Below are 22,894 nucleotides of genomic sequence, written 5' to 3'. Positions count from 1 at the left end.
GCACATGTTACCCCTGTTGCGTGTGTGCACTTGTTAACCCTGCTCCGTGTGTGCACGTGTTAACCCTGCTGCTTGTGTGCACATGTTAACCCTGCTGCGTATGTGCACTTGTTAACCCTGCTCCGTGTGTACACATGTTAACCCTGCTGCGTGTGTACACGTTAACCCTGCTGCGTGAGTGCACATGTTATCCCTGTTGTGGGTGTGCACATGTTAACCCTGCTACATGTGTGCACATGTTAACCCTGTTGCGTGTGTGCACATGTTATCCCTGTTGCGTGTGTGCACATGTGAAGTCTGCTGTGTGTGCACATGTTAACCCTGCTGCGGGTGTGCACATGTTAACCCTGCTGCGAGTGTGCACATATTAACCCTGTTGCGTGTGTGCACATGTGAATCCTGCTGCATGTGTGAACATGTTAACCCTGTTGGGTGTGTGCACATATGAAGTCTGCTGCGTGTGAACATGTTAACCCTGTTGCGTGTGTGTACATGTGAAGTCTGCTGCTTGTGTGCACATGTTAGCCCTGTTACGTGTGTGCACATGTGAAGTCTGCTGTGTGTGCACATGTTAACCCTGCTGCGTGTGTGTACATGTGAAGTCTGCTGCATTTGTGCACATGTTAACCCTGTTGCGTGTGTGCACATGTGAAGTCTGCTGCATGTGCACATGTTAACCCTGTTGCGTGTGTGCACATGTTAACCCTGCTGCGGGTGTGCACATGTTAACCCTGCTGCTGGTGTGCACATGTTAACCCTGCTGCATGTGTGCACATGTTAACCCTGCTCCATGTGTGCACTTGTTAACCCTGTTGCGTGTGTGCACATGTTAACCCTGCTGCATGTCTGCACATGGTAACCCTGCTCCATGTGTGCACTTATTAACCCTGCTGCGGGTGTGCACATGTTAACCATGCTCCGTGTGTGCACATGTTAACCCTGCTGTGGGTGTGCACATGTTAACCCTGCTGCATGTGTGCACATGTTAACCCTGCTCCAAGTGTGCACTTGTTAACCTTGCTGCGTGTGTGCACATGTGAAGTCTGCTGCGTGTGCACATGTTAACCCTGCTCCATGTGTGCACATGTTAACCCTGCTGCGGGTGTGCACATGTTAACCCTGCTGCATGTGTGCACATGTTAACCCTGCTGTGGGTGTGCACATGCTAACCCTGTTGCATGTGTGCACATGTTAACCCTGCTGCGGGTGTGCACATGTTAACCCTGCTCCATGTGTGCACATGTTAACCCTGCTGTGGGTGTGCACATGTTAACCCTGCTGCATGTGTGCACATGTTAACCCTGCTCCACGTGTGCACTTGTTAACCTTGCTGAGTGTGTGCACATGTGAAGTCTGCTGCGTGTGCACATGTTAACCCTGCTCCATGTGTGCATATGTTAACCCTGCTCCATGTGTGCACATGTTAACCCTGCTGTGTGTGTGCACATGTTAACCCTGCTGTGTGTGTGCACCTGTTAACCCTGCTCCATGTGTGCACATGTTAACCCTGCTCCATGTGTGCACATGTTAACCCTGCTCCATGTGTGCACTTGTTAACCATGCTGCGTGTGTGCACATGTGAAGTCTGCTGCGTGTGTACATGTTAACCCTGCTCCATGTGTGCACATGTTAACCCTGCTCCATGTGTGCACATGTTAACCCTGCTCCATGTGTGCACATGTTAACCCTGCTGCGTGTGTGTGCATGTTAACCCTGCTGCGTGTGTGTGCATGTTAACCCTGCTGTGGGTGTGTGCATGTGAACCCTGCTGCCGGTGTGCACATGTTGCACATGTTAACCCTGCTGCGGGTAGCAGATGTTAACCCTGCTGCGGGTGTGCACATGTTAACCCTGCTGTGGGTGTGCACATGTTAACCCTGCTGCGTGTGTGCACATGTTAACCCTGCTGCGGGTGTGCACATGTTAACCCTGCTGCGAGTGTGCACATGTTAACCCTGCTGCGAGTGTGTATGTTAACCCTGCTGCGTGTGTGCGCATGTTAACCCTGCTTCGTGTGTGCACATGTTAACCCTGCTGCGGGTGTGAACATGTTAACCCTGCTGCGGGTGTGCACATGTTAGCCCTGATGCGAGTGTGCACATGTTAACCCTGCTACAGGTGTGCACATGTTAACCCTGCTGCGGGTGTGTATGTTAACCCTGCTTCGAGTGTGTATGTTAACCCTGCTGCGTGTGTGCGCATGTTAACCCTGCTTCGTGTGTGCACATGTTAACCCTGCTGCGGGTGTGAACATGTTAACCCTGCTGCGGGTGTGCACACGTTAGCCCTGATGCGAGTGTGCACATGTTAACCCTGCTACAGGTGTGCACATGTTAATCCTGCTGCGGGTGTGCACATGTTAACCCTGCTGCGAGTGTGTATGTTAACCCTGCTGCGTGTGTGTGCATGTTAAACCTGCTGCGTGTGTGCACATGTTAACCCTGCTGCGGGTGTGAACATGTTAGCCCTGCTGCGGGTGTGAACATGTTAACCCTGCTGTGGGTGTGCACATGTTAACCCTGCTGCGTGTGTGCATGTTAACCCTGCTGCGTGTGTGCACATGTTAACCCTGCTGCGTGTGTGTGCACATGTTAACCCTGCTGCGTGTGTACACATGTTAACCCTGCTGCGGGTGTGCACATGTTAACCCTGCTGCGGGTTTGAACATGTTAACCCTACTGGAGGTGTGCACATGTTAACCCTGCTGCGTGTGTGCACATGTTAACCCTGCTGCGGGTGTGAACATGGTAGCCCTGCTGCGGGTGTGAACATGTTAACCCTACTGGAGGTGTGCACATGTTAACCCTGCCTTGTGTGTGCACATGTTAACCCTGCCTTGTGTGTGCACATGTTAACCCTGCCTTGTGTGTGCACATGTTAACCCTGCTGCGTGTGTGCACATGTTAACCCTGCTGCGGGTGTGAACATGTTAACCCTACTGGAGGTGTGCACATGTTAACCCTGCTGCGGGGGTGTACATGTTAACCCTGCTGCGGGTGTGAACATGTTAACCCTACTGGAGGTGTGCACATGTTAACCCTGCTGCATGTGTGCACATGTTAACCCTGCTCCAAGTGTGCACTTGTTAACCTTGCTGCGTGTGTGCACATGTGAAGTCTGCTGCGTGTGCACATGTTAACCCTGCTCCATGTGTGCACATGTTAACCCTGCTGCGGGTGTGCACATGTTAACCCTGCTGCATGTGTGCACATGTTAACCCTGCTGTGGGTGTGCACATGCTAACCCTGTTGCATGTGTGCACATGTTAACCCTGCTGCGGGTGTGCACATGTTAACCCTGCTCCATGTGTGCACATGTTAACCCTGCTGTGGGTGTGCACATGTTAACCCTGCTGCATGTGTGCACATGTTAACCCTGCTCCACGTGTGCACTTGTTAACCTTGCTGAGTGTGTGCACATGTGAAGTCTGCTGCGTGTGCACATGTTAACCCTGCTCCATGTGTGCATATGTTAACCCTGCTCCATGTGTGCACATGTTAACCCTGCTGTGTGTGTGCACATGTTAACCCTGCTGTGTGTGTGCACCTGTTAACCCTGCTCCATGTGTGCACATGTTAACCCTGCTCCATGTGTGCACATGTTAACCCTGCTCCATGTGTGCACTTGTTAACCATGCTGCGTGTGTGCACATGTGAAGTCTGCTGCGTGTGTACATGTTAACCCTGCTCCATGTGTGCACATGTTAACCCTGCTCCATGTGTGCACATGTTAACCCTGCTCCATGTGTGCACATGTTAACCCTGCTGCGTGTGTGTGCATGTTAACCCTGCTGCGTGTGTGTGCATGTTAACCCTGCTGTGGGTGTGTGCATGTGAACCCTGCTGCCGGTGTGCACATGTTGCACATGTTAACCCTGCTGCGGGTAGCAGATGTTAACCCTGCTGCGGGTGTGCACATGTTAACCCTGCTGTGGGTGTGCACATGTTAACCCTGCTGCGTGTGTGCACATGTTAACCCTGCTGCGGGTGTGCACATGTTAACCCTGCTGCGAGTGTGCACATGTTAACCCTGCTGCGAGTGTGTATGTTAACCCTGCTGCGTGTGTGCGCATGTTAACCCTGCTTCGTGTGTGCACATGTTAACCCTGCTGCGGGTGTGAACATGTTAACCCTGCTGCGGGTGTGCACATGTTAGCCCTGATGCGAGTGTGCACATGTTAACCCTGCTACAGGTGTGCACATGTTAACCCTGCTGCGGGTGTGTATGTTAACCCTGCTTCGAGTGTGTATGTTAACCCTGCTGCGTGTGTGCGCATGTTAACCCTGCTTCGTGTGTGCACATGTTAACCCTGCTGCGGGTGTGAACATGTTAACCCTGCTGCGGGTGTGCACACGTTAGCCCTGATGCGAGTGTGCACATGTTAACCCTGCTACAGGTGTGCACATGTTAATCCTGCTGCGGGTGTGCACATGTTAACCCTGCTGCGAGTGTGTATGTTAACCCTGCTGCGTGTGTGTGCATGTTAAACCTGCTGCGTGTGTGCACATGTTAACCCTGCTGCGGGTGTGAACATGTTAGCCCTGCTGCGGGTGTGAACATGTTAACCCTGCTGTGGGTGTGCACATGTTAACCCTGCTGCGTGTGTGCATGTTAACCCTGCTGCGTGTGTGCACATGTTAACCCTGCTGCGTGTGTGTGCACATGTTAACCCTGCTGCGTGTGTACACATGTTAACCCTGCTGCGGGTGTGCACATGTTAACCCTGCTGCGGGTTTGAACATGTTAACCCTACTGGAGGTGTGCACATGTTAACCCTGCTGCGTGTGTGCACATGTTAACCCTGCTGCGGGTGTGAACATGGTAGCCCTGCTGCGGGTGTGAACATGTTAACCCTACTGGAGGTGTGCACATGTTAACCCTGCCTTGTGTGTGCACATGTTAACCCTGCCTTGTGTGTGCACATGTTAACCCTGCCTTGTGTGTGCACATGTTAACCCTGCTGCGTGTGTGCACATGTTAACCCTGCTGCGGGTGTGAACATGTTAACCCTACTGGAGGTGTGCACATGTTAACCCTGCTGCGGGGGTGCACATGTTAACCCTGCTGCGGGTGTGAACATGTTAACCCTACTGGAGGTGTGCACATGTTAACCCTGCTGCGGGTGTGCACATGTTAACCCTGCTGCGGGTGTGAACATGTTAACCCTGCTGCGGGTGTGCACATGTTAACCCTGCTGCGTGTGTGCACTGGTTAACCCTGCTGCGTGTGTGCACAGGTTAACTCTGCTGTGGGTGTGCACAGGTTAACCCTACTGGAGGTGTGCACATGTTAACCCTGTTGCGGGTGTGCACATGTTAACCCTGCTGCGTGTGTGCACAGGTTAACCTTGCTGCGTGTGTTCACAGGTTAACTCTGCTGTGGGTGTGCACAGGTTAACTCTGCTGTGGGTGTGCACAGGTTAACCCTACTGGAGGTGTGCATATGTTAACCCTGCTGCGGGTGTGCACATGTTAACCCTGCTGCGGGTGTGCACATGTTAACCCTTCTGTGGGTGTGCACATGTTAACCCTACTGGAGGTGTGCACATGTTAACCCTACTGGAGGTGTGCACATGTTAACCCTGCCTTGTGTGTGCACAGGTTAACTCTGCTGTGGGTGTGCACAGGTTAACCCTACTGGAGGTGTGCACATGTTAACCCTGCTGCGGGTGTGCACATGTTAACCCTGCTGCGGGTGTGCACATGTTAACCCTGCTGCGGGTGTGCACATGTTAACCCTGCGGGTGTGCACATGTTAACACTGCGGCGGGTGTGCACATGTTAACCCTGCTGCGGGTGTGCACATATTAACCCTGCTGCGGGTGTGCACATGTTAACCCTGCTGCGTGTGTGCACATGTTAACCCTGCTGCGGGTGTTCACATGTTAACCCTGCTGCGGGTGTGCACATGTTAACCCTGCTGCGGGTGTGCACATGTTAACCCTGCCTTGTGTGTGCACATGTTAACCCTGCCTTGTGTGTGCACATGTTAACCCTGCCTTGTGTGTGCACATGTTAACCCTGCCTTGTGTGTGCACATGTTAACCCTGCCTTGTATGTGCACATGTTAACCCTGCCTTGTGTGTGCACATGTTAACCCTGCTGCATGTGTGCATGTAAGCTCTCTTGCATGAGTGTAGGTATTCGCAGCTCCGTGTGTGTGCACAGGACAGCCCTGCTGCTTCACACACCCTGTGATTCTGGGGAAGTCACTTCCTCTCCCTGAGCCTGAATGTGTCAGTCACCGGTGCTCATGTAAAGCGCTCAGATACCTTCGGGTCGAGTTGGCGCTATAGAAAGATGCAAAAAAACAAAACCTGAAGACAAACTCACTGATTGCTTTCTCCTGTCGTGTGGCCTCAGAGCTGCTGGCTGCCTCCTCTGCTGGTATCTGTCTGTCTCTGCTGGTGTCTGTCTGTCTCTGCTGCTGGTTTCCGGGTGCACACTCATCTGATGCCCGTCTGCTCCTCCTTTTATCTGATCTTCGCTGCTGAGTCACGATGAGACGATGGAGGAGAGGGGGAGTGACCAGAGGGAGGGTCTGAGGCAGTTAAGCAAGTTCCTGCCCAAGATCACAGGTTGTATGAAGCAGCGCCGCAGGCAGCGCCAAGAATACCCACAGCTGACCATTAAAGACCGGGTGCAGCAGCAGCGCCGACGAGGCGGCTTCCAGGCGCCCTGCCTTCAGAACATTTACCGGGACGCGGCCCCTTTAAGAGCGGGGTTCAGTTAATCCCTCTACATACTTCTTGGCTTCAGACACTCTTGCCCCCCCCCCCACTCTCTCGATTCTTATTTCTTTTTCTCCCCATGCCTCCTTGCACCTCTCACTTCCCCCTCCCACTACTGCTCTTTGAGCTCTGCAGAGAGGCCATATTTTGAATGGTCATGTCATCTGAACACCTTTTTGAGCCTCAGACAGGCACAGTGTGAAAGCTGTACTGCCTGCAGCCTCAACTCCAAGGTGCTCAACCGTGGCCGGGTATAAACACCTGGAGGGGGCTCAGTGCAGAGGGCGCATCATCCCAGAGTGATATGCTGTGAGATGAAACACAGAAACACACATGACGGAAATGGCTAGCACACTGGGGGAATGTGGCAGGAAAAGGCAAATTATGTGGCAAGAAAAGGCAAATTATGTGGCAAGAAAAGGCAAATTATGTGGCATAATTCAGCACATTTTGAAATAGTATTACTTCATGTTTTGCCACTTTTAAACTTGGTAACACTGTTTGGGCACTGGTTGCACCCCATTAGTATTTATTTATTTATTTATTTAGTGTATTTTGGTATCGCGCACAGCTACCCCAACGGGGTGTTTTGGCACTTCTGTGTAACTTCATGCTGCATGTGAAGGTTGTTAAAGGAGTGACAATCAACAGAACAAGAAAGTTTTTAGGGCTCTCCGGAAAGGTTGTTCTTCCTTGATCAACCGGATGGCATTAGGTAGTTTATTCCAGAGAGCCGCCGTCAATACTGGGAAAGATTTTCCACCGGAACGGGTTTTCCTAAATCTGGGGACAGTAAGGAGGTTTTTTGAAGAGGAGCGTAGGGTCCTGGAGTTGTTATAAGGAATCAGGCACGTGGCAAGGTAGGCAGAGCCCTTGCCTCGCAAGGCTCGATGGGCCAGGACCAGAGCTTTGAATTCTGCCCTTCTGTGCACCGGTAGCCAATAGAGTTCACGACGGTGAGGAGCTATGTGCTCACGTAGGGGGATACCGCCAACCAGTCGCACCGCGGCATTCTGAACCATCTGGAGGCGATGACAGAGCCCCACAGACAGCCCAGTATACAGGCCATTGGCGTAGTCCAGGTGTGAAGTGATTAGCGCCTGTACCACGATCTTCCTAGTGTTACTGGGCAGAAAAGGAATGAACTTTTTTATCATTCACATCTTAGCTAGACACGCAGCGGAGACTGTGTGAACTTGATGGTAAAATGTGAGGTTGGAGTCCCATCTAACTCCTAGATTTTTCACAGAGTCTTTTGGGAGAGGAGGGGCGATTAAATCAAGAGGCCACCAGATGTTAGGATCGAGGGGAGTTGGCAGGTGGAGAAAAAGGACCTCCGTTTTTTCCTGCATTCAACGTTAGGAAATTACTATCCATCCACTGGGCAATTGTTCGTAGGCAGTTTTTTAAGGGATCGAAAGTAGTGGGGGTGATGCTATTAAATGAAAACAAAAGCTGGATATCATCAGCATAGGAAGTGACTTTTATATCAGTTTGAGCAATGATATCAAAAAGAGGAGAAAAATATACATTAAATAAGAGCGGACTCAGCGAGGAGCCCTGAGGGACTCCGCACCGAAGCGGGCGACTTTCTGAAGTAAAAGGGGGGGTGAACACCGCCTGGGTACGGTTGGACAGAAAAGATGATATCCATCCTAACGCTGTACCCTGAATGCCCTTCGAATGCAGGCGTTCAAGGAGGAGGGGGTGGGAAACGGTGTCGAATGCTGCTGACAAGTCCAACAGCACCAACACCGCTCTTGATCCCTCGTCCAATCTCCATCTTACAGCGTCTGACATCTTGATGAGTGCCGACTCAGTGCTATATCCTGGCCTAAAGCCGTGCTGAGAGTCATGGAACGCACCTGATGTTTCAAGAAAGCTCGCTAATTGTTGTTGAGCGAGTCTTTCGAGTACTTTAGCAGGAGCAGGTAGCAGCGAGATGGGTCTGTAATTAGCGGGCTCACTGGGGTCAGCGTTGGTCTTCTTAATTATAGGAACTAGTCGTGCTTGTTTCCAGGTGTCAGGGAAGAGTCCCAATTTAAAGGAATCATTCCAGATCTTGTTCAGGTAAGGGTTGAGAATGGGGGCTAAAGACTTATACTGTTTAGCGGGCCAGGGGTCTAGTGGGGAGCCAGATTTGGTTTTAAAAAGTTCCCCAAGAGATTGTTCCAAAGTGATCTCTGCGAAGTCAGAAAACAGAGACTCTGGACCCGTGAGAGGGGAAGGAGAGGAACTTTTTATTGCCTGAGTATTGCTGGGGAAGGAGTCATAGATGGTGGCTATTTTATTCTCGAAGAAAATGGAGAGATTGTCACAGAGAGTCTGTGATACCACCGGGGGTCGTTTTAGGGCTAGGGGATCCGTAAAAGATCTCACTGTCTCGAATATTTCCCTAGATGGCCCTTGGGAGCGGTTTATTTTTTCTTCTAGAAATTTTCTTTTGTGTTCAATTTTGTTGGTTAGTACCAACGTAACCCCCAAGTTTAGCAGTGGGAAACAGAAAGTTGACTATTCCTGCTTTTGAAAAGGGCCTTCCCACATGCGCAGGACGTGTCGCTGCATTTTTAGTTGAGATTGAAAGCAATTTTGTTGTTAAAACCTGTAGATTATGCAGCAGATGATGGACTATGTGGCAAACGCGTCAAATGCATAATTCTGCAGAAATTGACGCATAATCGCATAGCTCCAGTGGCCTTGCCAAATATGCAGCATCAGATGGGAAAGAAAATAGGCCCAGTACCAAAATAAAAGGGGCCCCCATTAGTTAGTGAGTTAGTTAGCTAGAAAAGTGTCAAATGTTTGCAAACTAGGGCAGTTTTAAACTTGTAAAGACCTGCTGTGTAAGTTTTTTAAGGTATGGAAGGATGGCACTGATTTGAGTTTGGTGCAGGCAACGTTTGCTTTAATATCATAAAAATCAACAGTAAAAACCGGCTCACCGGACCATACAGCAGGTCAACAACTAGCCACAAAAACAACCCACATACTGACCTGACAGCAGGGCTTTAAGTGGGATGAAAACACTGGGGGGAGTTGGGGGGACAGGGGATCTTTCAAAGGGGCATGGCTGATGTAATTAACCCTTTTGCTGCGGTGGCAATTCCGCCGCAGCGCTAAGGGGGAGGGGTGGCCGCGCGGCGCTCTGATGCTTATGACGGATCCGCTCAGTCATGGCCCTCGGGTGGGCTGTGCTTGTGACGGAGTGGTTCCGTCATGGCCCTGCCCGTTCTTTAGAACGTCAGCGCAGGCGCGAAATCAGCGCCATGCAGGTGCGGCGAGCGGGCCATGACAAAACCGCTCCGTCACCAGCACAGCTCACCCGAGGGCCATGACGGAGCGGTTCCGTCGTAAGCGTGGGAGGGGTTAAGGGTGTGGCTTAAAAACATGTAATCTATATAAATCTATACTTAGCACAGTCCGCCGCCCGACTGGTATTTTGCTGCCTCTGTCGTTGCCTCCAGATAAATATCGCAGCACGTAAAATGGCACCTACAACAAGCTAGGACTATTGCCTTTGTCCGTGGTTATTAGTTGCATAAGATGATTAAGCAACGTCTATGGCTTCCTTGTAAAAAATATTGAAAATGCTCCAGTTCTGACATGATGAGACTGTGAAAGAACTCTAACAAGTCTCTTTGAAGGTAGTGAAGGGTGGCTCTGCCCCAGAGTTAAGATTTGATTTTTCACTCTGAGGGTAAAAAATAAAAAAAAAATGTAAATCCGTATTTGTAAAGCGCGAACTACTCACCCTTACGAGTCGCAAGGCGCTGGGGGCCGTCGTGGAAATTAAGTGAGCTTTTGCCCAGAGTCACATGGTGCTGAGCTGAGCTGCTGCCAGAGCCGGAGATAGAACCGTGAACCCTATGCTCCGAAGTCAGGTGCCCGGGCCGCTGCACTGGCCGCTGCTCCACACCTCTCCATGGTGAGGGCAAAAATGCAGAGTTGGCCCGTCTCATCACCTGCTTTTCAGAACTTTCATTCACGGTGCAGACACTGGATCAAGGTTTTTGTAGGTGAAGTTAAGGACATGAATATAGGGCCCATTTTTAATGTTCATTTTAATTCACCACCGGGTCTAAGACTTGAGTGATAGCCAAACAACTAGCACTGCTTAATACAAACACTTTCCAAACTAAAGCAGACAAAAGAACAACCACAATTTTAATTTGAAACAGACATAGAAGTAAAACATGCTTTGTTGTCCGCCTCTGGAGGGTCACATGCTTTATGCTGGTTGCTAGTGGTCTCATCCTATGGGTTTAGGCGGTCTCTGCTTGTTTCTGGAATTGTAGGTCATGTCCTAAATTTCTTGGCAGTCACTGCTTGCCATTGGAATTGATGGTCGCATCCTGGGGTTTTGGGCACTTACTGGTTACTTTTCGAATTTAGGATCAAGTTCTATAGTTTTTGGCAGTCACTGGTTGTTGTTGTTCAAATGATGGCTGAATCATTTGGTTTTTGGTGGTCCATCGTTGTTGTTAAAACTGATGACGGAATCATTTGGTTTTTGGTGGTCCTTCGTTGTTGTTGTTAAAACTGATGACGGAATCATTTGGTTTTTGGTGGTCCTTCGTTGTTGTTGTTAAAACTGATGACGGAATCATTTGGTTTTTGGTGGGTATTGGTTGTTGTTTTGAAATTGAGACTGAATCATTTGGTTTTCAATGGTCATTGCTTGTTGTAAATGACATTGATGACTGAATCATTTGGTTTTTGGTGGTCCTTCGTTGTTGTTGTTAAAACTGATGACGGAATTATTTGGTTTTTGGTGGTCCTTCGTTGTTGTTGTTAAAACTGATGACGGAATAATTTGGTTTTTGATGGGTATTGGTTGTTGTTTAGAAATTGATGACTGAATCATTTGGTTTTTGGGGATCACTGATTGTCGTTGTGATTGTCGTTGAAATTGATGACTAAATCATTTGGTTTTTGGTGGTCCATCGTTGTTGTTAAAACTGATGACGGAATCATTTGGTTTTTGGTGGTCCTTCGTTGTTGTTGTTAAAACTGATGACGGAACCATTTGGTTTTTGATGGTTATTGGTTGTTGTTTTTGAAATTGATGACTGAATCATTTGGTTTTTGGTGGGCCTTCGTTGCTGTTGTTAAAACTGATGACGGAATCATTTGTTTTTGGTGGTCCTTCGCTGTTGTTAAAACTGATGATGGAATCATTTGTTTTTTGATGGTTCTTGGTTGTTGTTTTTGAAATTTATGACTGAATCATTTGGCTTTGGGTGGTCACTGGTTGTTGTTGTGATTGTCGTTAAAATTGATGACTAAATCATTTGGTTTTTGGTGGTCCTTCGTTGTTGTTGTTAAAACTGATGACGGAATCATTTGTTTTTTGATGGTTCTTCGTTGTTGTTTTTGAAACTTATGACAGAATCATTTGGTTTTGGGTGGTCACTGGTTGTTGTTGTTGAAATTGACGTCTGAATCATTTGGGGGTCAAGGCCTGTTTGTGGAATTGAAGGCCACACCATGCGCCTGTTGGCGGTCACTGCTTACCATTGGAATTGATCGGCCTATTCTTACGTGCTTTGGATTCAAGATACACCTTCAGCTTGGGGCGGGAGGCAATTCTGTCCACATAGGCTGCAAGCAGAGGGAAGTCCTTGAGGCAGTCGGGAGCGAGTACGAGGTGGGTCTGCAGGATGTCCAGCAGACAGTAGTCAACATAGGAGATCTGTGTCAGAAAGAAGAGCACATTTATTAGCCACAGTCCAGTGTAATCTTCCGCAAGCCAGAACCTCCCCCTGCATGGAGATATCCCACTGCACTGAACTTCCCCGCTAATAAAATAATGTGCAATATGGGTAGGGCACCGTCATGAGGACACCATCTTTAAAGAGCTGCGGGATGCTTACTTGTGTAGTAAATTCATATCGTGAGCTTTGTGGGTTCAATATGTACTTTATGTGGGCAAGGCTGGGACTACGTAGAAGGAGTCAAGTTATCCTCTTACAGGGACATCTACTGGACAGGGCTGGGAGTGCTGCTGAAGTGACGCAGGACTGAGTGACACCTGCTGGCCAAGGCTGGGAGTGCTGCTGAAGTGAGACGGGACTGAGTGACACCGGCTGGCCAAGGCTGAGAGTGCTGCTGAAATGAGACGGGACTGAGTGACACCTGGTGGCCAGGGCTGGGAGTGCTGCTGAAGTGAGACGGGACTAAGTAACACCGGCTGGCCAAGGCTGAGAGTGCTGCTGAAATGAGACGGGACTGAGTGACACCGGCTGGCCAGGGCTGGGAGGGCTGCTGAAGATACATAGGACTGAGTGTCGACTGTTTGCCTGGGCTGGAGGTGCTGCTAAAGTGACACAGGACTGAGTGACACCTGCTGGCCAGGGATGGGAGTGCTGCTAAAGTGACACAGGACTGAGTGACACCTGCTGGCCAAGGCTGGGAGTGCTGCTGAAGTGACACAGGACTGAGTGACACCTGCTGGCCAGGGCTGGGAGTGCTGATGAAGTGACACAGGACTGAGTGACACCTGCTGGCCAAGGCTGGGAGTGCTGCTGAAGAGACACAGGAGTGAGTGACACCTGCTGGCCAAGGCTGGGAGTGCTGCTGAAGTGAGACGGGACTGAGTGACACCTGCTGGCCAGGGCTGGAAGTGCTGCTTAAGTGAGACGGGACTGAGTGACACCTGCTGGCCAGGGCTGGAAGTGCTGCTTAAGTGAGACGGGACTGAGTGACACCTGCTGGCCAGGGCTGGGAGTGCAGATGAAGTGAGATGGGACTGAGTGACGCCTGCTGGCCAGGGCTTGGAGTGCTGCTGAAGATACATAGGACTGAGGGACGACTGTTGTCGAGGGCTGGATGTGCTGCTAAAGCAACACAGGACTGAGTGACACCTGCTGGCCAAGGCTGGGAGTGCTGCTGAAGTGAGAAAGGACTGAGTGATACCTGCTGGCCAGGGCTGGGAGTGCTGATGAAGTGACACGGGACTGAGTGACACCTACTGGCCAATGCTGAGAGTGCTGCTGAAGTGAGACGGGACTGAGTGACACCTGCTGGCCAGGGCTGGGAGTGCTGCTGAAGAGACACAGGACGAAGTGATGCCTGCTGGCCAGGGATGGGAGTGCTGCTGAAGAGACACAGGACTGAGTGACACCTGCTGGCCAGGGATGGGAGTGCTGCTAAAGCGACACAGGACTGAGTGACGCCTGCTGGCCAGGGCTGGATGTGCTGCTAAAGCGACACAGGACTGAGTGACACCTGCTGCTCAAGGCTGGGAGTGCTGCTGAAGTGAGACGGGACTGAGTGATGCCTGCTGTCCAGGGCTGGGAGTGCTGATTAAGTGACACAGTGAGGAAAATTGAATTTTGCCTTGTCATGTGTGCCTACGTGTTCCCCATCCTATGATATATGTGCATGATCGATATGCATATATCCCCCTATGATCGATTAAAGACGCAATTATAGTTGTGTCCAACTCTAGTATGCCAGTTTCCAGTTCTCTTGAAAGCAACGAGTATTAGGCCTATGTTGCCCACGTTATACAGTATGCACGTTATATTCCCCGCATTGTCCCCGTTTCTAGGCCTCAAAAGGGCCCGGACACCAGATTCAAGCTCCAGTCTCCTGAACCCACTCCGAGGAGCGATGCAGCCCCCACCTGCATCCCTGACCCTTCACTTACTTCCTGCCGCGCAGCGCGGTGCCCGGCCTGACTCTGCCTGCCTGTCTGCCAAGAATATGTCATGCCTCTAGTTATCAGTTCAGCTCTCCGTCTTCACATTCCTAAGCTACTGAACCGCATAAACAGCTTCAGCTATAGTCTAGTCTTTCTGTCTCCATGCTAGAGAATTACTGTATTAATATTCATAGAAGATTCATAGCACACGCAATACATGTAGAATATCTGCATGCACCAGCCTTAGTGTCAAGTAGCCTTTGCCCTGATAACTTTTAGATTCTATCAACATGTACTCCAAACACCAGATACCAGATATGCTATAGGTACATGTCGTCCTGACATCGCAGACTTTAGTCTCCTCTTCTAGTGCAGAAGTCATAGCCCCCAGTTCTCCCCGGTAACACGTCATGGCCCGTTTGCGCGCACCACTAGGTTAAAGGTTCCAGCTGCTCAGGTAGCCCCCTCTATGTATCCACCCACTTTATGACACTTCTGTGACGTTCTCATCACATGTCTACGTGCACGCCCTGTGCACGCCTTCTTTTCACGCCCATGTGTTCTTATCTTACGCTTGTCACTTGTTACGCCTACTGTATGTAATGTAATTGTGATGTTTTACTATATATACCTTGTACTGTTGATGAAACGTTGCAGCTGCCTTCCTTGCCATTCTATTTCAGGCTGTTCTGATCCTGTCCCTTCCCTTATGCCTGAATAAAGCCCGTTCGACTCAGATACATCGGATCTTGCCTCTTATTTATTGAGCTATCTGTTTTATGAATGTATTCAAAAATAGTACCGGTAATTAATTATTTATTTACCACATAATGGCGCCCGAATAGGGACGAGCCCCTTCCCCACGCGCCGGCGATGTAACGCAGGCCCCCTGACCCTTCTACAGCCGTGACGGAACTCTACCGTGCACGTGCAGATATTTCTGCTTCAAGTCTCCCTCAGGCCCACGGAGGAGACGGAGACTGCGGTCCGGCATCCAGACGAGGCGGTGTGGAATGCGGTTCGTCCCGACCAGAGCCCAAGCCGAGAGAGCAAGGTCCGAGGTATCCGGAGGCCCACCTGTTTCTGAAGTCCGAAGTTCGTAGTCCGACGTCGTAGCAGTCCAGTCCAGTCCGAGGCCTTCAGTTTCTGCTTCCCGGTGAGTACCGTTGCGGGGGAAGTATCTAGACAGGTTCATTCGTTTGTTCCTGGTCCGATGGGTGTGGGTACACAGATCCAGTCCGAAGTATTCACCTAGGTGGATACGGTATGACGTGTCTCTTTATGAGACCGGTATGTTCTGTACTGTTTTAGCAGTGCATCCAGTAATTCTAGTAAGTCCGTTCTCGAGAAATTCAAGTATTATGTTTTCAGTGTATTAGGTAGTATTCTGTTCGAACTGTTATTAATGTATTTCTATGTCGTGGTATGAGTGATTTGTTTGCCATTTCATTACTGTGATTATTGTGTATTGTGTTCGCAAGTATAACTCAGCCATGCCTCTGTTTTCGAAATTACGTCAGATAAAGACCAGAAAAGGGTTACTCGAAGAATCAGTTCCTGTCCCTCCTAGGGACAGTCCTGGACATTTTATGTATCACAAGCATGGCTTAGATGCCATATTATATCTAGACTTATGGGTGGATTACACGAGGGATCTCGAAGAGAAATATAGATGGCCTGTATCAGGTACATGGGATGCCGAGTGCATCATGCGAGTAGAAGAAGCATTATGGAAAAAGAAAGCCAGACAATCTCAGAAAGATGCCATCGAGTTATGGCGTAAAGAATCTCATAAAAGAACCGAAAAATAATTCAGAAAAGCAGAGTTAAGTAGGGAATCCGCAGAAAAAGCCCAAGAAAGGGAATTAATTGAAGAAGGTGAACGAGTTAGAGCAGAACAGTCAGACAGACAGAGAAATGCCCTTATTAAAGGTATGTATCCTCTTCTTGCCGAGGGCTTGCCGAGACCAACCCCGGAAGCACCCTGTAATTTACCGCCACCATTGGTCCCGATTAAGCTACGTCATAAACCGACCGCAGCTGAAATTTTTCTTTTGTCCTATTTGGACGATACAGTCCCAGAATATGCAAATCCTATTCCGCCTGCTCACCCGCAGCACCCTGTCAATAATGTAATTCCTGTTCCTCCAGCCACTGGTCCCGGGGGTCAAGTTAATGTGCCAGTGCCCCCGGACCAGCCCACATTAGGTGTACCTGTTTTTCCAGTCACTTTGCCAGCACGTACAGTATTAACTGACGATTCCAGTTCAGGAGGTGCGGAAGGAGGTGCTCCTATCACCCCGCCTCAAGTAAGACGACTGACGCCGCGAGACGCAGCGTTACAGCGTACGCCAAAAGTGGCTACATACGCAGACCTCAAGAGACTTCTTACCGACTGTATATATGATCCAGTTCCAGGCGAAGATCACATGGTATTATATTCAGTACGTTTAAGACGGGTTGCCAACTTTTTGGTCACCCTGCCCGACATGAAGGAACATCTAGACAGAATATATCGTTTTGTCCGTACAGGAGAAAATCCCGGAAGTATTCACGAAGCTATGGCAAAAAGGAAAGCCGAGATTCAACATATGATTTTACAGTTCTTGATTAACTGTTTAATAAGAGAACAAGATTATCCAGACAAAGACCAAGACGAGATGAAAGGCCTGACTAGGTGGAGTGACAATATAGCCGAGGGAAAACACAAGACACAAGGTAGTGTAGAAAGTATGTACAAGAAAATTCGTAAAGAAATTATAAGTATACACCAGAAAGAGGAAGCAAAAAGAGCAACCGAGAAAGAGAATGACTCTTCTAGTGAAGAGGTAGACAGCGAGAATCCCTCCAGAATAGCGTATGTAGGTAGAACTAGACTTTCCGACCGACATTCACGTCTAGATTACAAGAAAGTTTTTCCTCCTCCAGTACCAGAACAGTGTTCTCTTGAACAAGTATTCCAGGCCACCGATAAAATTCTGAAATCACGAATAGGTTATAGTGAGCTTAGTACAATGCATGAACAAGAACTAGCCCGATCAGCAGTCCGTTGGACTAGTGATTCTACCACGTTTCCAGATGAAATAGTGGCCCAAACGTTTCTGAAACTGCCCCCAGCCGAGCAGCGTCTGGTGGGTGCGTATATGATCCAGCACCTCATTACACTGTATGAGGATCAGCATTCTGATCCAGGTCCTTTACATGATGTACTGAACGAGTTACTCTTAAACAGATGGAAAGGTCTAGGTACCGATTTAATTAGTGTCATTTTAGAACAGCGCCACAAATACAGAACGTTCCTGAATCCGCATTTTGTTCCTGTCCCACCTCCAGTAAGAAAATCATTCTATATCGACAGACAGAATCCGTTAAGAGAAGTACATCCAGTTAAGGGAGAGGGGGGTGGTCTAGAACGAGTATTTGTTTACACCCCTATCACGAAAATAGAACTTCTGGAAATGAAAAAGTTAATACCTTGTCACGATAAAGATCCAGCAGGGTTCCACCGTGAATTAAAGGACATGCTCCGTATGGGAGAATACACGTATCCTGATATCATTAAAATGTTAAAAGTCCTGTTGCCTGCGGGCATATACGAAAAACTCAAAGAAAAAGAATGGGAGGTGGGAGAGAAAAAGATAGATTGGACCGCATTAGAGACTGAAGATAATACACGAGTTCCAGGTACCGGTCTTGGGGATAAAGCTAAAGCATTGCCCGAGTTACTGATACAAGTTTTGCCAAGATTACTAGCCACGAAAAAGGAAGACTGGGATGCCATCTCAGCCTGTAAACAGAAACAGGACGAAGACACTAGTGATTTTTATTCTAGATTTGAGAAATGTTTCATTATTAATAGTGGTCTGAAAACAAGTAGTGAATCGTATCCACATCTTTTTGTTACCAAACTAGTCGAGAATTCTTTACCACAAGTTAAAAATCGAGTACTGAAAGTCGAAAGTACCTGGCAAGCTAATACTCCGTCACAAATGCTCCAGATGCTCCAGTATCACCAGAACAGAATTAGGGAGGAGCAGGAACATGAAAGGAGACGTATGAAAGACACGAAAATGAAAGTACTAGTTGCACAGTCTGTTCCACAAGACAGTCAGAAGAGGGGTACGAATCAAGCTAGTCACCCTGCAGCTCCCGTTAAAGGGACTTGCAATTACTGTAAACAGCCAGGTCATTATATAAACGAATGTGCAGTTCTAAAACACAACATAGCTACTGGTAAAACGAAAGAGAGACCACGTCCGCCTAGACAAGAACAAGTTTCACAGACTTCCCAGCCACCGCAGAACGCACAACAGACAGTTACAGTACCGCAGCCTATAGCTGCAACACAACACGTTACACAGCAGATGTACCAGTACGCACAGTCAGAGTATCCAGATTATCAGCCGTATTCATGAAACAGCCTAGAGAGGGAGGTTGGCTTGCCTCTCATCGAGATTCCTGTAGATCAAGAGGGTCCCTATGTGCATAGTCAAGTGTTAGGGAAAGACAGAAAGTTTCTGATTGATACAGGGGCAAGTAGGACTACCATCAGTCATGACGAGGTTCCAGGGGCTCCACTCTCAGGCTCTAGAAATGTTTCCCTTGGATTTTCAGGAAAGCCTATTGTTAATGAAATATCGAAACCAGTTACTCTAGAAGTTGGTCCATTGTCCCGAACTACAGACTTGTTACTCACGAAATCGTGTCCAGAAAATTTACTAGGTATTAAAACCCTGAAAGAATTAGGAGCAGTTATATGCCGCTCCCCAGAAGGGGTGCGACTGTTTCTGCGAGATTTTAAAGGTCATTATGTATTACGTGATTTTGATCCAAGATTAATGAATGTACCACAGCATTTATGGGCGCAAGGTCCAACTGATGTAGGTTGTATGCACATCACACCCCATCGTGTCACTCTGAAGAAAGGTGTTGTATTACCACGAATCCGACAGTACAAATTGCCACCTGAGGCTGTAGCAGCCTTATCCAAAATTATTGACGAGCTTATTGCTCAAGGAGTAGTTGTAGAAACTGACTCCAATGTATGTAATTCTCCTATCATTCCGATACTGAAACGTACTGATCCAAATGCACCTCCAGTTTATCGATTATTGATTGACCTTCGAGAACTTAATAAATGTATCATACCCCAGTACCCAGTGGTTCCAGATATTTCTTCCCTATTAACTGCTATTGATTCTGAAGCTACGTTCTTCACTGTTATCGATCTCAAGAACGCATTCTTTAGTGTCCCCATTCATCCAGACAGCCAATTCCTTTTCGGATTCTGTTTAAATGGAAGGAGCTATAAATTCACACGAGCTCCTCAAGGTTTCACAGAAAGTCCTAGCATTTACAGTCAAGCACTTAAAAGACAACTAGACAATATTCGCATGCCAACTGACACTGCTCTGCTCCAGTATGTCGATGATCTACTGATCACAGCCCGTTCTGAACGTGACTGCGAACGTGCGTCACTTACAGTTTTGTATTTCCTGGCCGAGATGGGGCACAAGGTGTCCCCTTCTAAATTGCAATTCTGTGTCCAGCAAGTGGTCTACCTAGGACACTTACTGTCCAAGAGGGGTAGGCAGTTGACACCTGACCGTATCCAGTTAATAGCACGTCTTCCACAGCCCAAGACTCAGAAGGAGGTACGAGCTTTTATCTGCCTCACTTCTTACTGCAGACAATGGATTCCTCAGTATGCATATCTAGCCAAGCCACTGATACAGTTAACGACACAGGAGGCAGCCGTATCGACTGTCCTCCCTTGGACCCAAGAACACACACTTGTTTTCAATGAGTTAAAGAAAGCTTTATGCCAAGCACCTGTTCTAGCAAACCCAAACTACAGTAAGCCTTTTACACTTTTTGTCACTGAACGTGATGGTACTGCATTATCTGTTCTCACACAAGATCAAGCAGGACAATACAAGCCCTGTGCTTATTTTTCTAGCACATTAGATCCAGTGGCCCAGGCTCTGCCTGCGTGCCTCAAGTCAGTTGCAGCCACAGCTCTAGCTATCAGACAAAGTGATTCCATAGTGTTAGGACACTCCCTGACAGTACAAGTTCCACACTCCGTGGAAGTTCTTTTAAACCGAACACAGACTCAGCACTTGACAATTGCACATTTAACAGGTTATGAACTGACACTGTTCCAGCCACACATAGAAATCAGACGCTGCAACATTTTAAATCCCGCTACACTGTTACCTTCAGTTACTTCAAATCCTGCCACACATGACTGTGTGGAAGTTGTTAACACCATGACAAAGCCAAGACAAGACTTGACAGACATTGCATTACCTGATCCCGACCTGACACTTTATGTGGATGGTTCATGTATGAGAACAAGTACTGGAGAACTAGTAGCTGCGTATGCAGTGACTACTGAAACTGAAGTTATAGAAACACATCGTATTGACACCCTGTCTGCTCAAGCAGCAGAGCTCGTCGCTCTGACCCAAGCCTGCATACGAGCTAAGAACCTAAAAGTAAATATATACACAGATTCACGTTATGCATTCGGAGTCGTACACGACTTTGGAGTGCTCTGGCAAGAAAGAGGTTTTATGACTTCTCATGGAACCAAGATTCAGCATGGCCCCCTCATTCAAGCTCTGTTAGATGCAGTACATTTACCGACAGCTATCGCTATCATGAAGTGCAAGGCACATACGAAAGTCACTGACATCATTTCCCAGGGTAACGATCTAGCAGATCGAACAGCCAAGCTTACAGCTCAGACTCCAGACATTTCAGTTAACACGACACAGACAGACATTCCCGATCAGACTACTTGTATGACAGTTAAGGACCCTACACAAGACGTACTAGACATACAGTCACATGCTACCCCAGAGGAAATCAAGAAATGGTCTGAACAAGGAGGGGTCCAGACAGATCAAGGATGGTTGACGAAGGGAATAGCCACATGGTTTCTCCCCGACTCTATGGTTCAAGTCATTATTAACACCGCACATAGTCCAGCACACTTAAGAGAAAAAGCCATGTTAGACAGTATTCAGAACCTCTGGTTTAACAAGCATTTACGAGCAGCAGCCAAGCAGAAAGTGCGTACCTGCATGATCTGTTGTCAGTTCAATCCAGGTAAAGGTGTTCCGGTGGAACAGGGTGGATTCCATCCTCCTGACCACCCTTTTGAAGTCCTCCAGATGGATTATATTCAGATGGAGCGATGTCGAGGTTTCAAGTATGTCCTCGTAGTTGTATGCGCTTTGTCCAGGTGGACAGAAGCATATCCAGTCCCAGATTACACAGCTGCGACCACTGCCAGGCAGTTGGTTCGTGAGTTTTTCCCCCGCTATGGATTACCTAGGGTCGTGTATTCAGATAACGGCCAGCCATTTTCATCCGAACTCATGAAACAGGTATCCCTTCTGTTAGGGTACCAGTGGAAGTTCCATTGTGTACGACATCCTGAAACAGCCGGTCTCGTAGAGAGACATAATCAGACTCTGAAAATCCGCCTCACCAAAGTATGCGCAGAAAAAGGCGTAGATTGGATAGTAGCACTGCCAGTCGCCCTTTTCTATATGAGAATGGTCGCTCACTCCCGCTCAGGTCTGTCCCCTTTCGAGGTAGTGTTCGGTCGTCCCCCAAACATGTGGGGTACACCTAGACCACGTACAATTACAGATGTTGACAGTAATATGCTGACAGATTACCTGGCCTCCTTGATGTCTGCACTACACTCTTGTCGTTCACAGGTTGCCGCTGCTTTTCCAGACAACACCGAAGTGAAACCGCATGAGGTCATACCAGGCGACCTCGTTTTGATTCGTAATTTTGATCGTTCAAGTCCGCTGGAGCCCCGCTGGAAGGAGCCAAGACTTGTATTACTAACAACCAGGACCGCCGTGAAGATTGAAGGCAGGAAGAGGTGGTTGCACTCTAGTCATGTAAAGAGATTCCATGGACTTCGACCAAAGACTGTTTTCAAAGACTGCCCCGTTCTCAAGGACTGCCCAGACACTGAATCTAAACTTCCCCTGTTAGAGAAAACTCCGCAGCAGGAGTATAAAGATAAATTAAGGTCTAGTAAGTCAGCCAGTTTAATTGTCTAAGTCCCTCTCGGGTGAAACGGTTAGACAGGTTCCTGACATGTATGAGATAGACCCACACAGTGAGAGAGTTAGTCAAAACTCTAAGAGAATACGTTATCAAAAGAATCTTCGAAGTAGATGTATTGTTACTTTATTCTTCATGCTATTTCTGAGTCTTATGGTTACCTGCATAAGTTATGCCTTACATTTATGTTTTCCAATTAATTCACATGTACATATGTTTTCTAATGTTACAGTAGAGCACACTTTTAGTGATCTGCCTCCTCACGAGTTATCCTATCGTCTTGCCATGCGAAATAATACGTTTATCCGAATGTTACACTATTCACATCAGACCAGCAATGCCACTAATTGTTGGGTGTGTGGTCGACTCCCCCCTTTCCAGACACCGAAGGGAGTTCTGCCACTTTTTCCTTATCCGTTTTC

The 22,894-nt window shown here is 48.3% G+C and overlaps 2 protein-coding genes across 3 annotated transcripts in view; both read right to left on the bottom strand.

The window, feature by feature from the left end:
• LOC144811307 (glutathione S-transferase P 1-like) overlaps positions 1 to 6,452 on the bottom strand; it is a 148,068-nt gene extending 141,616 nt beyond the window's left edge. Inside the window, exon 1 of the mRNA XM_078673853.1 lies at positions 6,333 to 6,452. Coding sequence (XP_078529979.1) covers position 6,333 — 1 coding nt within the window. The 5' untranslated portion in view covers positions 6,334 to 6,452. The remainder of the gene's footprint in view (positions 1 to 6,332) is intronic.
• Positions 6,453 to 10,873: 4,421 nt separating this feature from the next.
• LOC144811046 (glutathione S-transferase P 1-like) overlaps positions 10,874 to 22,894 on the bottom strand; it is a 125,379-nt gene continuing 113,358 nt past the window's right edge. For both annotated transcript variants that reach the window (XM_078673837.1, XM_078673829.1), the window contains one exon: positions 10,874 to 12,422. In XM_078673837.1, the coding sequence (XP_078529963.1) occupies positions 12,234 to 12,422 (189 nt within the window). In that variant the 3' untranslated portion in view covers positions 10,874 to 12,233. The remainder of the gene's footprint in view (positions 12,423 to 22,894) is intronic.

This window comes from Lissotriton helveticus, chromosome 1_1 (assembly GCF_964261635.1).
Source record: "Lissotriton helveticus chromosome 1_1, aLisHel1.1, whole genome shotgun sequence".
NCBI lineage: Eukaryota > Metazoa > Chordata > Amphibia > Caudata > Salamandridae > Lissotriton > Lissotriton helveticus.
Note: the sequence above shows the minus strand (reverse complement) of the source record. Positions and strands in the feature narration are given on the sequence as shown.